Source organism: Ostrinia furnacalis, unplaced genomic scaffold (genome assembly GCF_004193835.3).
Source record: "Ostrinia furnacalis isolate ACB-3 unplaced genomic scaffold, ASM419383v2 OfSCF3063, whole genome shotgun sequence".
NCBI classification, from domain to species: Eukaryota; Metazoa; Arthropoda; class Insecta; order Lepidoptera; family Crambidae; genus Ostrinia; species Ostrinia furnacalis.
Window position 1 is genome coordinate 153,515 of NW_021133302.1, and position 15,336 is coordinate 168,850.

Consider the following 15,336-nt stretch of genomic DNA (forward strand, 5'->3'; position numbering starts at 1 on the left):
AATTTTTACCGCGATATTACATGAGCTCACCTTACTTTGACATTGACGGTGGAAGTTCCGTTACAAAATAGCCTATCTACCAACTCCATATCAAGTAGCATTTTCTAACCTTTTTCATTAGAGGGAAGTATTATAAAGAAAATAGTGATTTTATTAAAAATACAGTCTACGATCCGGAAATATTTATTTTGAACTAGTTAATGAAAAATTCTTAATTATACTGAACTAATAAGCTGAATAAGTTTCTGTTGTTGCAAAACAAAGGTGACCTTTACCTTGCGTTAATTAGAAGGGGATCTACATAGGTAATGAAAGTGTAAACCAATTTAATTTGTTTTCTGTTAACAATCTAGGTTTGGTCTAGATGTTAAATATTATTTTTAATTCAGTCTTTTCAAGTAGCATTTTATAAAATAATATTGCGTAGGAAATACCATATTAATCATAGCATCCACTTTTAGATACCTATTGGAAACATTTGATACATATGTAATGGTGACATTTGAAAATACTAATTCATTCTAAACTTTCTTTATTTTAAGGATTTTCTCGCTGAAAATTAGATATCCTGAAAAGCTCGAGCTGTCAGAATAGTAAAGGGATTTATCGCTATATGCATGTTTCTAAAGTAAAGGCGGAAAGCGACAATAAACATAATCTGCCTTTACAAAAATTGTTTTCGTGAACACTCCTGCGTATTTTATTGCCCAATCAAGCAATAAGCAAATGAAGAAAGAAAACAACTTAGTTATAGCGATCGATAAGAAATGGATCATATTACAACAACGACTAATCCTATTAGAGTCGGCAGCACATCAGACTCTACATATTCTATTTGTTGTAAAATCGCCCCTATTATAACTATTATAAGATATCATAGCATAGTGTTTTGTTTAACCCTTACACGCTTATAACTATTCCAAACCATAAAATTATTTTTTCTTTAGTTATATATCTATTTATTTTAGTCTAATTTAACATAAAAGTAGTACATAAAATATAAGTGCTATGTATTTCAGTGTTTTTCAGTCGGGGACACATATGTCCCAATATGCGTTAAGGTATACATTGCCTCATATATTGAAAATAAAATACTTCGACGCTTTTATTGCAAAATAAATACAAATCACACTAAAAATACACATCAAATTTAATCAATAAGCTTATTTTTAATATTTATAATAAGAAATTTAAAATAGATAGCAGCATATCTTACGTATTTTTATATTTGATCCTCATCTAATCATAGACCTCTTTCTTGAAGTGAGACCTACCCAACTAGACTGTTTGTTTGAAGAACAACTTTGAGTGTAGAGTCTCCAGCGTTCAGAGGAGTGCGTGTAACACGGATATTTCACGTAATTTTTTCGTCTTGTCCATGTTTATTTTAAATCCCATTTATTGAGAGCCTCAACTGAGGCCATAGAGCATTGATTCTAGGTCTTCCAAGGTCTCAGCCGTGCCGTGACTACTATCGTTGAATCTTACTTGGGGGGACAGCATCCGAGAGGCTTCGCGACTTCTTATCCAAAATACCGCAGGGTCTCAAGACCTTTGACTGAAAGTCTTTGACCAATGTATGTTGGATTGGCGGCGAAGACGCACGGAATGGAGACATGTTCCTTCACTATGGGCCTTATGAGAAGGCTCAAAGTCACCCAAAGGGTGATGAGGAAGTCCGCAGGAGACTCATTGTAACAGACATAGCCCGCAAAATTACCAATCTTTTGCGGCAATGGGCAGGGCACATAGCTCGTAGAAGTGATGGCCGTTTGGGCAGAAAATTTCTCAAGGGGCGCCCACGAATAGTAAGACACAGTGTAGCAGGCCTCATGTTCCTGTGCTGCTCATATACATTCATGTAGGTATACGAGCAGCACAGGAACGATTGTTGCGGAAATCCTCAGGGAAGCCTCTGTCCAGCATTAGACACCCTTTCATCAAGGAGGAAACCATCCTCGTTGTCACTATTGTCAGTTCAGTGACTTTAAAATTTCGTCTTTCCTGAGCGAAATTTCTTCAAATCGATTTGAAGACAAATGATTTACAAAAAAATGTATGAATTATAAATAAAACATCAATATAAACATACAAATTATAACGAGGCAAACAATATCCTTAGTAAGAACCAAGTTGCCTTTGACGCACATAGGGACACCCGTGTCCCAACACAGATTTTTACATAATATTCATTATGCATATGAAGAAAATCGAAAATATGTAATAAATCGATAATTATACTTATTAGTGAATGTAAATCGGAAGAAAAATAATGGCCAAAAAGCTGCTAAGCAATATTAAAATATTTTTTAATTTTGACGTCTAACAAATATTTTTTTCACATTTTGTGCCAGTATTTTTTTACACAAGGAATCGCGTTTTTTGTTATTTCTAGCGCATAATCATAAAAGGTAATAATAAAATTTAAGAATATTAAACTACAAATGGTTTAACTTAACCAGTATTACTGTAAATCGTAAAAACTGTGCGGGGACAAATGTGTCCCATATGCGTGAAAGGGTTAAGGTGCTGTCCAGCTTAGCTCAATTTAAGAAACGAATAGTGCAAATTACTTTGCGACCTGCGACCCTCACTACTTTGAATTTAGGCTCAAAGTAGCCAATTATTGTTGTGGAAACTACTGTGTGTCATTCATAACGCAATTTAGCTTATTTTCCTCCAGGAAAACTTCATGTAAAGTGATATGCCAATATTTATAATGATGGTTTACGTAGAGACGTACATTAACGTACATAAAGTGGTTTTATTAGATGATATATCATTTCAACCATACCTCCTCAAACTTGAAGTAGAAGATGTCACATTAAAGTTGGCCAAACTTAGGGTAAATAAACGCTGAAAATGTGTAACTCTACTTACGATTGTAAAGTACCTTACTCCTGATTACAACATTCCCAATCCTATGCGCTATGTTTATACAATTTCTTTCTGTTAATAAACTGGGTACTTTTTAAGTGCATAAAATTTAACATTTTTACAGTCTTTTGTAAAAAATATTTTAATCTTATCAGCTACATAATAAACCTTCTGTGCTAATGAAGTACGGAAGCGATGTATAAATAAGTGTTTTACGTGTGGTTAATGAAATGCTTTCTATTTATTTATTGATAATAATTAGTAGAGTGGATATAATTATTGGCAATTTTAGTAAATTAGAGTATTGCTCGTTGACTCTATGGCTATTGCTGATTGACTGGTAGCGCCATCTAGTAGAGTTTTCCCTAACGTCTACTTCACTCGTAGCGCCCTATTGATAAATATTGTGTAGTACGCTTGCTTTGAACTGGAGATTCAGACACAATGATTCACTATGGTGCGCTCTAGATGGCGGAGCTATGGTATCTCATTGAGTTATTGTATTTTTTTCTATAACTAGCTGACCCGGCGAACTTTGTTCCGCCTTAATGGCAATAAATAAGCAGACTTTTTTTTATTTCGAACGGGATAAAAAGTATCCTGTGTCCTTCTCCTGGCTCTAAACTACCTCCCTGACAATTTTCAGCTAAATCGGTTCAGCCGTTCTTGAGTTATAAGCGAAGTAACTAACACGACTTTCTTTTATATATATAGATAGCTGACCCGGCGAACTTTGTTCCGCCTTAATGTCAATAAATAAGCAGACTTTTTTATTTCGAACGGGATAAAAAGTATCCTATGTCCTTCTCCTGGCTCTAAACTACCTCCCTGACAATTTTCAGCTAAATCGGTTCAGCCGTTCTTGAGTTATAAGCGAAGTAACTAACACGACTTTCTTTTATATATATAGATTTACTGAAATAATGGCGGCTTTACGTTTAGGATAAAAAGCAAAGTTCAGACTTTAATTGAAATCTTAGAATTTTATAGCTATCAGAGTTAGTAATTACAAAATACGAGACTACTACTAGTTACTGTTCCCGTGGAACGGGTTACTTACACTTTTTTTTGGAAAAGCTGAAATTCAGTTAATGTATTCTTAAAATAATAATGTACTTATTATTTTTCTTCATAACTTTCTTTGAATGTAATACAAAGTTAATTACTACATTTAATCAATATCAGGTGCGTTTATGTCTTTTACAAGGCAAGATTAAATCTTTAATAATACCTGATTATTTCTTTTGCATCTTGTGGTCACTAAGCGATGCATATTACCTGTAAAACATTAGGAAAGGAAGAAGGGTAACGCCTGACACAAAGTAATGTATAACAACATCGGTTTGTAAATTGTTGTAGATAGAGTCGAGTTTATACCACAGAATAATAATAAGTACTACGTACAGAAGTTTTACTTCGCGAAGGTATTTGAAAAAATGTATGCTCAATGTCATTAACAATATGGTGTAATTTAGCCTGTCTCAAAGTCAAGCACCATTTTGTTGACAAACGTCAGTGATCGGCACTGCGCCGAAGCTATAGGGCTGACTTCGGTAAAATGATGTGACGTGACGTGAGGTGCCAAACTGCGGAAAATGGCGGAGGAAATACATGATTTAGCATGAATTATTATCATGAATAATATTAACTACGTATTTACCTCTCAGTGTCTTGAGGCAACTTAAAAAAGTACATTCTGTGTTTTTATTATTATTTAGGCAGTTAAATACTGCACAGTATTTAGTACACCAGTTTCTTTATTTTCTTCCATCATACACAAGAATACGCGTGCGTGAGTCAATGTTCGCTCGTATGTGAGTCCTTGTCGAATAGTATCCTGTAGGTGGGCCATCATGCGTGTTTTGTTTTCGATGTAAACTCGCGGAGATGAACAGGCCTGTTTATACTTCGAGACTTTCTGTCAGCTGAGTATGCCATCTCGCTGGATAGCTGTATCGCTGTTCTGGATTTAAAATAACGAAGGTAAGTAATAAATAATGTGTAGGTATATGTTAATTAATGATCTTGCTTACGTTTACAGTAAAAATAGAATTAGCTACTGTTTTGTCGAGCAGTGGACGTGTTTTGGTTGAAATAAACGATTGTATTTAAAACTGTAGTTATGTTAGGTATAATTAGATGTTTACTGGTTCTAAATTTGTTATCTCTCATTCTTATTCATAAAATAGTCCGGTCTTAAGGTCGTAACCGTGATTAGATAGAAATTGTTATTGAATTTCCAAAAGAATATAAAATAATATCTAATATTATTAGCAAAAATTATACCTTTTATCATGCCCAATTTTAACAACAAATCATGGTCAGCTTGATTGATACAATATTATTGATATTTTTTCTAGATGTAGCTTTTGTGAGCTGAAAACACAGATGCATTAATTTGTAGGTACCAATATAATTATATTCTTACCGTTGTCCATTTACGTATGCCTGAGCATTATTTACCTAAAAATCTAGTAAAATAACTAGTTGGTATCTAGATGAAGTCATCGGGTTGAGTTTGTAGCGGAATGCCGCGGACTAAGCGTGGGAAGTGGAATCAACTTGGTGTGTCGTTATATCAATTGGAAGCCGCGCATCGTCCTTGCTCCACCACGCCATGACCAATGTGCCATAAACCACAGAATTAGGATCAACAAGGTCAAACGGCAGTAGAACGTAACGAGAAAATATTGTCTCAATGATTAATTTTGGTTTGCTTAAGAGCGAAATGTTATCGGTCCAATCCTCTTGGCACCTTTTATCACTGCACTGCATACTTACCTATGTTTAAGACTGTCCTATTAAGTTGAATGAATAAAACATACGCAATGCAGCTTTAACTAAGGCTAAATTAACTAAGGCTGAAATCTGCTACGACATCTACGAGAATCTCAATACTAAATACTAATACCTCGAAATAACTACGCCTAAGCTGTTTTCTGAAATAGCGTGAAAGTATGAAAACACACTAAGAAATTGAAGCCAGAGATTTTTGTCCCAATATTCTGATTCAAATTCAATAAATCACTTGATGAAATCTTACTTAAATTAGTGTACTGGGCGTCGTTTCATGAAATGGGCGTATCTGCCATTAATTATTGGTTACGGCTACAGGTAAGAGAGCCGTAGCAGCGCCCAACCGTAGCGCGGCGGGCGACGCGTAGCGCGTGCGGAGACGGGCGGATGCGCGCGATTCAGTCCACGAGCGGCTTTCGATGCGTGCGCGCACCCACCTCGCCCGCGCTTTCGACTACGAACGTTATGCCGTTACGCGCGAAAACTCAACATTTTGATTAAACAAACAAACACATCAAAGGACCCAAGATCTCTTTTCAAGACTGATTATAATGTGATATTGGAGTGCGAATGTGGATATGTTTCTCGTGGTCGGATGACAGTGCGCAGGAGTGGAGTCGGTGGAGGAGCACAATGAGCGCGCCGCAGAATTGGCACAAATGGCTAGTGTTGTCGCTGCTCGGATTGGCTTTGTCCGCTCGGCCAATTGGCTGCGATTACAGTTCCATCACCGAGAAATTTGGAGCGGAAGCCGTTGCTCGGTGCAATGAAAAATGTCCCTTCCAGGTTCGATTTCCCAAATAAGTTCATTATAACTTTAAGGACTAACCTACCCTTGATTCTATTTTATAAAGTATTGGTATTGGTATAAGCTAAAGGTTTCAATAAATCAAATCAAATATGTGTATTTTACAATATTATTATACATTTTTCAGTAGAATACTTACTTTCTTCTTAAAATTAACATGAATATTCAATGTGTTCGTATACCCAAAACAGGCTTTTGCAGATAAGAGCAATGTTTATATGCATCACGAATAAACCTAATCTGGTCTTAGGTCATTTTTTGCAGTGAATCATTTATTGTCTGATATTTAATCAAGATGGTCTTGTAGGTGTTGTAATTTATTTGTAATCTTAATCAGTAATGGGCTAATGCGAGAAGCTGTCGTAAAATATTTGTTTATCATTTGATTTCTCGTTGCGCCAAATTACCCATTAATCATTCAGTAATAACTAGAAGCCATATAACTTATCCAATAACCTTTTGTCCTATCGATAATATCGCAAGCAATAATAGAAAACCGCGAATGAAATAGATGCAGTCATTGATAGAAAGCCGTCAATGAATTACTGTTCACGCGGGGGCGAAGACGATCGCATATTGTTTGTTTGCGCTCGCGCAGGTTCAACGCACATCTAAGTAATTGTGAACAATTAGCGATCTACTATAATGAACGCGGCGCTAAATATAGAGCGTCCCTACACTTCGGCCAACTCGCTGGATTAGGCACTCAAACTCTGGCCTTGGTCCTGATTCTACATACGGATTGTTTACATCTTGACTGGCTTTATTAAATAATAAATGTATGTACTTCGAATTAATTAGCTCTTAAAAGAGCTTTAGATGGCTAGTAAAAGAATATCCCAAGTAGCATTCGGGGTTCTATATAGTATGTCTAGTCGTTCACATGTACTCCACAAGCTGTGTATGTCAGCTGTATACGAACTGTATAGCTTGCTATAATGCTTTTATAGAACCAGTTTGGGCACAAATTAGACAGCCTTAAGTTCACTATGGCTGTACATTAGCAGTATAATAGCATTATAATAGCAGTTTAAGTAGTAACATCGGACTTAAGGCTGACTTACGGCACTATATGGGACGCAGTGTGAACCATACAACGTACGTGAGTGTAATAAAGAGTAACAAGTGGCTAAATGCACAGCTTTCAAAGTTATAAAGTCCGACAAAAGTATTTCAATGCTACCTAAAGTTCACGTGTGTCCTAAATTATTTCCACATTTTAATATTATGTAGTTTGGTATTTGTACGTGAGTGCCAAGGGGAAACAACTCGGGCGGATAATCATTTATGCAAATAATAACACGAGTTTTAAATACTTAATAATGTTAATGCCATTGGGAATGCAACTTTATCGTGAAATGTATACATATTTACAGCTAAAATATTTACGCGCCTCTGTAAAAACGCGATATTCATTTTAAAATATTTAAAACTGGCTGAGAGGAAATCTACAATTTTCAGTTTTTGATATTGTATTGCCATTATAATTATATTACGGTAATTAATTATAACATGAAACCAAAACTCAATTGCTCTATCTGCGAATTTTGTGATAAATCTGCATTAATTTTGGAGATTTATTTGGTAAATATTTTAGGTTATGTAGAACAAAATGGTGGAAATGAAATACGGCTATGTGAACTGTTATAACTCCAATTTAATGCGGTGAGCGTATATTAGGTTCACATGTGTTCTGTTAGAATGCTGTTATCTATATGAAGTTCCACATTTGTACCACTACAGCGCTAATGTCTATAAATCTATTCTAATGTGAACTTATGTACAGCTTTAAGATGCACCTAGTTCAGGTCAATTGTGTATCTTTAATTCTTTCAAATACTGAAATTTTAGAGATCCGCAATAAAAATTATTAATGTCCGTTAAATCGCCTAGTCCAGGTACTAATAGTCAAGTATGAATACCTAAAGCATCAGACGGTAGTGTTCCCGGTTTAAATTCGTTTATTATGCCTGACAATTTATTCAAAGCGGAATGAGGAATACGATTTTCAATAGCCCATGTTCTTATTTTTTTGCTAAAGGTTAAATAATTGTCTAAATCAAAATTGTATTCACTATCACTAGAACTGCAATCATCACACTCTGATATCTGTATATTTTGAAGGGAACTTTCAGGTTCAGGCATAATATTTTCCTCTGCATCATGTACAGAACCACCATAAATACAACTAAAAACAGGCTTGGGGAAAAGTGTAATAGAATATCACATTCACATTCATTTTCAGCTTAAAGCAAATAAGAGTAGTACTTGTGGACAAATAAACTGCTATTGATGTTAATGGACAACACATATAGTCCTTTTAACAGCCTACAGTGCACATGCGAACCATTGAAACACTTTTGTACAGATAGTAAAAAAAGGTTATTTTAATTATCACAAACAAGTCCTACTACAGCTACTAGCTGTATAACAGTCTAAAACAAGTAAACATAACAGCCTTTGGCTTTATAAATGACCACGTGTGTTCTATTAAAATGCTAGCTCTATAACATCGTACAAGTAGGCCGTTAAACAGCGGTTGCCGTATCTCTACCCTCCTATAATGCTCTTAGTCAGACGGCTGACTAAAGGATAGTTGTTAGAGTATTATAACACCAACAATCGTATAAAAGTATAACTCTACACTAGTCTACACTCCTATAAGTCCCTTAGACAGGTATAGGTGTAATTAATTGCAATAATACAGCTTATACATCACGAGTGAACTGTACTAATGCTTTAAGTACACATTGGAACTAAATTTGAACTCTTAAATGGAGTAAAATGCTACTTGGGATAGAACATAGAATTCTAACATGTAAAGCTAGTCCTCTTAACACGTCTTATCATTAAGCGAACTCTACTACCCTGCAGCCATTTCATTTTCATAATGTTAATTACGATCTTTTCAACTTATACAGGGTGTTAGGTAAATGGGTATATGAGCCGACACTAGCCCATGTTAACATGGTCATATAAATGGTATAGTGAAGTCAGAAAATTGATATCTCCATTTTAATTATTTTAATTTTCATACAAATCGGATTTTATAAAATTTATTACTTGTACAGCACAATTTTGATCTTTTCAACTAAGTGCTGTCCTTTGGACTAAGTTAAAATTCATTATTTTCAGTAACAAGACTTTTACAAATCAACTCTTTTTAGCATTACCTAACTAACTTTACCACTGCTTCGTAACAAAAACGTGGGCTAGCGCTGATATGAAGCAACCAAGAAACTCGGCATCTTATTTACAAGATTAAAGCTTTTCATTCAGTTAAGTACGTTGAGTACCGTACACCGTTATTTACAGAACAAACTTAACTGCAATAGTTTCATGTTACAAAACACCCCATGTTTGATTCGTGAATGAGTCTTTTTCCAAAAAATCCCAAAGCAAAAACCACACGGGATCGCGTTTCGCTGCGAAGCCTTACTGAAGCCACCGCTCCACCAGATCGGTTCCGGTCACACGCTTGCAAAAAACTGATACCTATGAGATCTCTTTTTTTCACCTGATTTACAAAAAGAGTTGGTTTATGTCATTAATAAGAGAGTAAAATATTCTATTATGATCCCATAAGACTTCTAGGATTTTTACATAGAGTTTGTATTGTCTTCAACCCCTTGAGTTATGGAGTAAATACTTTTAGTATTTTACCTACTCGTAGAAGGTACAAGAAGCCTATCGATCTCCAATTTTAAATAGGAATTTGTCGATATTTTAATTGATAATATTCAAAATAAACGCAATTTCTTTGGTAGCTTTATTCTCCAACTTTGATTATCGCTTATGCCTAACTCTTCTAATCAGGGTTGACTGATAGAAAATGCTTGTTACTTGTAGGCATGTTTTATTTTACGGTGTTGTTAACCAACCATAATATTTATCAAAAACTGATTTTCGTCCATGCATAAAACTCTCTCTCTTCTAGCTGTCACGTATACGTGCTTGTTATAGCACGAGAATTTTGGTTTTAGTAGTCACTACGAGGCATTTTTTCCGTGTAGGATAAGATTTCCCTTACTTCCTATCTACTTGTAATAGTCAAATTCCAGTCACCTAACAGGTATTTTAATGTAATTGTTGATTGTATCATATAAATCTACGCAGCACAGAACGTGCGATGTCAAATCAGAGGTTAATCGCAGGTAGGACCCGCTCACGCTCCGATGCGCACGCGCCGTCACGCCGGAAGCTCGCTGGCTCCGGTGGACATCCTTCGGCCGTTACAAAAACTAGCCCTCGATTACTTTTTTGAAGACCCATAATTATTAGGCTATCTCTCCCTTTTTATGAATCCGCCGTGACAGGTTAACTCTTGAGTTCTGTCGTACAGTCAGGTAAAAATCATAGACATTGTTGTATAACATTACATAACTGTGTGTGGTCTATGATAATAGATTTTAAAACAGTGTTAGGTCAGATAATTTACCTCCGCTTATTTAAATAATAATATAATTTATTAATAAAAATTGTAACAATAATCATCAGAGTTTTGTTTAAGGTTTTGTTAAGGTGGTGCAAGCCAGATTATAACTAAGGCTAAGGCCTTAGTTGTAATCTGGCTTGCACCCTGAAAACTAACTACAATAATAATTGAACTCTACATTATTTTTTGTTTTATTTTGCATTTCTTAGGAAAAGTTACAGCTAAATGTTACATTAAAATTATGTGTTTCTTTTACAGAATCGAACGGGTGACGTCCATTTTGATGTTAACTGTGGATCAGAATGCAGTGTCCAACAGGTAAGCACAATGAAATCATATGAAGTTACCTACTTTAATGCCATTATTTCTTACTTATGTAAGTAATCAGGTTCTAGCATTTTAGTACCTGAAAGATAGTCCCGGAGCTTACTCTTACTTACTCGCTACGTTACCAAGAAATACTAGATTTGTTAACTCTTATAAAATCGTAAATATTTACATGTAAAGCAATTGATTACTTTTGATTGTACTCTAATTGGTATCATATCGGTTGGCTAATTAGTAATATATTATTGGTTGTATTGTGACAAAATAAAACCGTATTTTGTCTCGTAAAACGTTTATACGCGACAAATAATAAAAACGAACCAGTCGAGATAAGCGCAAGTTTGTTTTATATTTTATTGGCTATTGGCTAACCCAAATTTAACAACTTCTGTTTGTAACGGAAACTCAATCTTAGATAACATGCAATTTCATTCAAATTGTATGTTATAAATTGGTTATGTCTTTAAAACATGTTTTTATTTCATTGTTCCTAATGACATTTTCAGAATTAATCATTAATACCTAAGTAAAAAAAAAATATTAATCGTGTTCCAGACATTTCAGCAATCATGCCTAGGCATCTGTAAATTATAAACAACATTTACGGAACCGATTTATTTTAATAGCAAGTCGTTAAAAGAATACCTACTTAGTCGAAATTGTTTTTAATTAATTAATCAACACTTTAGTGGAGGACTAACAAAATAACGGAGTCACTACGCAGCTACGGGGTGAGATGAGATGGTTGCCATACGAAAATAATTACATTTGACGGTAATAAGTTTTATAATTACTTTTAGATAACTGAATCGCAGCTCAACTATGACCTCGTAACGTGATATACGTATGTATTAAATGAATACTGTTTCAAAAACTGCACATTTACATAACGATAAACTGCACATTTAGATAATTGTAAATAAGTTGTAGTTACTGTTATAAGTAGTTATTTTGTAAGGTTCAACACTCTACCATTATACGAGATACAGGTTTCGTAATGCAGATAGATGACGTCCTTACAATATAGGTCAACTAAGAGCTTGTTTGTGACCGTAACGAATGGACACTAATAGAATAGGACCGTTTGAGGTAGGCAAAACAAAACGAGTCGTAGACTTAGTTTTCTTTTGTCTAAAACCCTGCTCTACTTGTAAACAGACACTCAATGACACCTGTTTGAAAAGTTGGAGCCAGCGTATAATTTTCTGCTGTTCAAAACAATACCTTCTTGTAACTTAGCTTCACAAAGTTTTGTTTTAGTGAGTTAAGTTTTGTTCTCACAAACTCATGTTATCCATCATTCGGTGCACAAAAACTGACATAAAACGTAATGTTCCCGCCAAAGCTTGACAGTTACTACTGTTTAATGTCAAAATTATCAGTTTGGTCCAATTTAAGCGGCGCGGGCGGCGGCGCAAAAACAGTCAAGTGGGTAGCCGGGGCGCGCACCCTCCGCGTTGCAAATGAGCTCAATTGACTTGTTTCCATGAAATTATTATTTGTTATGTTATGCTTCACTTTTATACTGCCATAAACCATTTGCATTGTTATAATAACTGTAGCTTTACAAAACTTCATAATATGCAACAATAATTTATAATGACTTAACTTTGCAGAAATGTTACAAATGTTAAAATTAATTAGACTGCGTTCGCTTATGAAATGATAATTTAATTTGCATTCCACACAGACTAGAGATGATAAAGGTTGCACACTTTAAAAACAACGGGTAGAGATAGCTATTCAATAATAAATAATTACAAAGTGAACATTTAATTACTAGCTCAACAAGATTGTGTGTCTTGTAAAACAATTTATAAATATCAGGTTTGCATTGAAATGTACTGGAATTCTGGTAACATGTTCTGGTAACGTCTATCAACACGTTGCACCTCGTTGCAAGCGAAGGGACTGGTAGTTAACACCCGCGGGCTTTTGCATCTTTCAAGTTGTTAACATTATACCTTTGCTCTACACAGGTTTCAACAACACAACTTTCCGTTAAATAGATCGTTTACACTTAATCTACGATGTAAACTTTTCGTCAGTTTATCCTGGTTGAGCTTTTTATTATTTCCTGAGCTTTTGGTTTTATAGTTAACATTTACACTTAACAGTGTTCTCTGAACCTTTCCCTAATTAATGGAATAAATACTTAAAGGTTATGTTTCTTTCATTTTTGTCAATTTCATTGGTCGTTTTATTTTATCTTATAAGGAATCGTTGTCCGTAATACAGACACACATATAGGTAATCGTACACCCTTAGATGGAGTACATAGTGCTTTTTCAAGTTTTTATTTATTTAACATAAATAACTTTTCGTAGCTGTTATTCCTTGGAATTTGTTGGCTGTGGTCATTTTCAAAGCGAGTGCATTCTAGCTAGTCTATGGTCATCGACATCAGAGGCTGCGCCCGCGCGTGGTCCCATGGGCCAGCACGGAGGCGCCCGGACGCGGGTCGCGTGAGACTCCACGCCGGACGCGCGCAGGAAGGAAGCTGCTAGTTGCCAGTCAGCTCCCCCAGATCTATTTTAGAGTTCATTCATTTTACTCTATCGTTTTATAGGCTGTGCGTAAAGGGTGGCCGGCGCTGGCAGCACAGGAAACCCATATTAAATGGTCCAATAACTCTTGATAAGGCAAGTTCGTTAACCTAAAGATATTTTGGTGTAGTGGTTCAGAACGGACTACTATGCCGAGAGGTCCCGGGTTCGATTCCCGGCCGGGCAGAAATTGAAATGATGAATTTTAATTTCTGTGACGGGTCTGGGTGTGACTATGTAAAATATTTATGTATTTAAAAAAAAAGTATATAAGTAGTATATCCGTTAAGCTAGCACCCATAACACAAGCATTAAGTTGCTTACTTTGGGGCTAGCTGGCGCTGTGTGAAATTGTCCAAAGATTTATTATTTAACTTTTCAAAGCGCTATCAGATGTATTTTATCTGTTTTACCGATTATTTTTCACGTACTAGATAATGTAATAACGTCATGTCTATGTTTTGTCCATGCACTCACGAGAGTTACATCTACTACATTTTTGTGGTAGGTAGGTAACAGTTTAATAGAAGGCTTCTCCTCCGTCTATCTCGCTAATCCATTTTAGTACAGTGCTATTATAGAATTATCTCATAAGAGCCACTAATGGTCTTCTTCTTCTTCTTCTTATTCGTTACGCTCTTGGCAGAGCGGTCGTGGTCACGTTGAGGCGTTGTTCACATCGGTTGTAGAGGCGGATACAACTCTCCGCACGATCTCCCTCCATCTCTCTCTATTGGCAGACTGTCTGGTGCAGTCACATAAGCCGTCTCCCATTGCTGCTTTCACTTGATCTAACTTGGTCACATCTAAATCTACCTAACTAACTAACACTAATGGTCTGGTTCAATTTAGTCTAAACACTAATGGTCTAAATTGAATAAAATAATTTTGATTTTGAATAAACACCTAACAAATCCCATACTTACATAATACTGTAATTCGACGTAAAATATCATCAATAACCGATCCAATAAAACAAATGATCCGGATCGAAATAAAACAGGTAGACATACATGAACGCACAACCATTTAAAATCCCCGTGAGGGCTTGTGTTGTGCCGGAATGCGATGCGAGCCGCTTGGCTGCCCTGCCTTCGGAAGTGGACAATCACAAACTGGAAGTGAAAAAATTATGCTCGTATTTCACACATGAATTATAAATTCACCAGTTCAAGTACAAAATGTACGTGCTGCTCTACTTCGTCTTTGAAATAATGACTTTGACTGTGTGGTTCTGAAAATTCACATGAAAAATTTAAATAACAGCTAGTTTTCCTATGCTAGTTTATAGTTAAAAAGATGCACTGATGTCAAGCTTAATTATTGATTACTATGGTTTATTTTGTAGGTAATAGATGTTTATTGTAAACGTGTCTATGAGAAGAGTTAAGGCTTAGGCTTAGATGAATAAGTATAGTAAGTAATAATAAGAATTAGATGTGATGTTACCGTGACTCTACCTTCTCGTCGAAAACGTACGTTAACGTAAACAGACATTGTTGGAACCAAAAGGTTAAGGTAATTAGTTTAATTCGGTGTTTAACAAT

At 35.5% G+C, this 15,336-nt stretch overlaps 1 protein-coding gene across 1 annotated transcript in view; it reads left to right on the forward strand.

Moving 5' to 3' along the window:
• Positions 1 to 6,082: 6,082 nt before the first annotated feature.
• The window catches only part of sev (receptor protein-tyrosine kinase sevenless), a 53,309-nt gene continuing 44,055 nt past the window's right edge, over positions 6,083 to 15,336 (forward strand). Inside the window, exons 1-2 of the mRNA XM_028310729.1 lie at positions 6,083 to 6,459; positions 11,175 to 11,234. Coding sequence (XP_028166530.1) covers positions 6,244 to 6,459; positions 11,175 to 11,234 — 276 coding nt within the window. The 5' untranslated portion in view covers positions 6,083 to 6,243. The remainder of the gene's footprint in view (positions 6,460 to 11,174; positions 11,235 to 15,336) is intronic.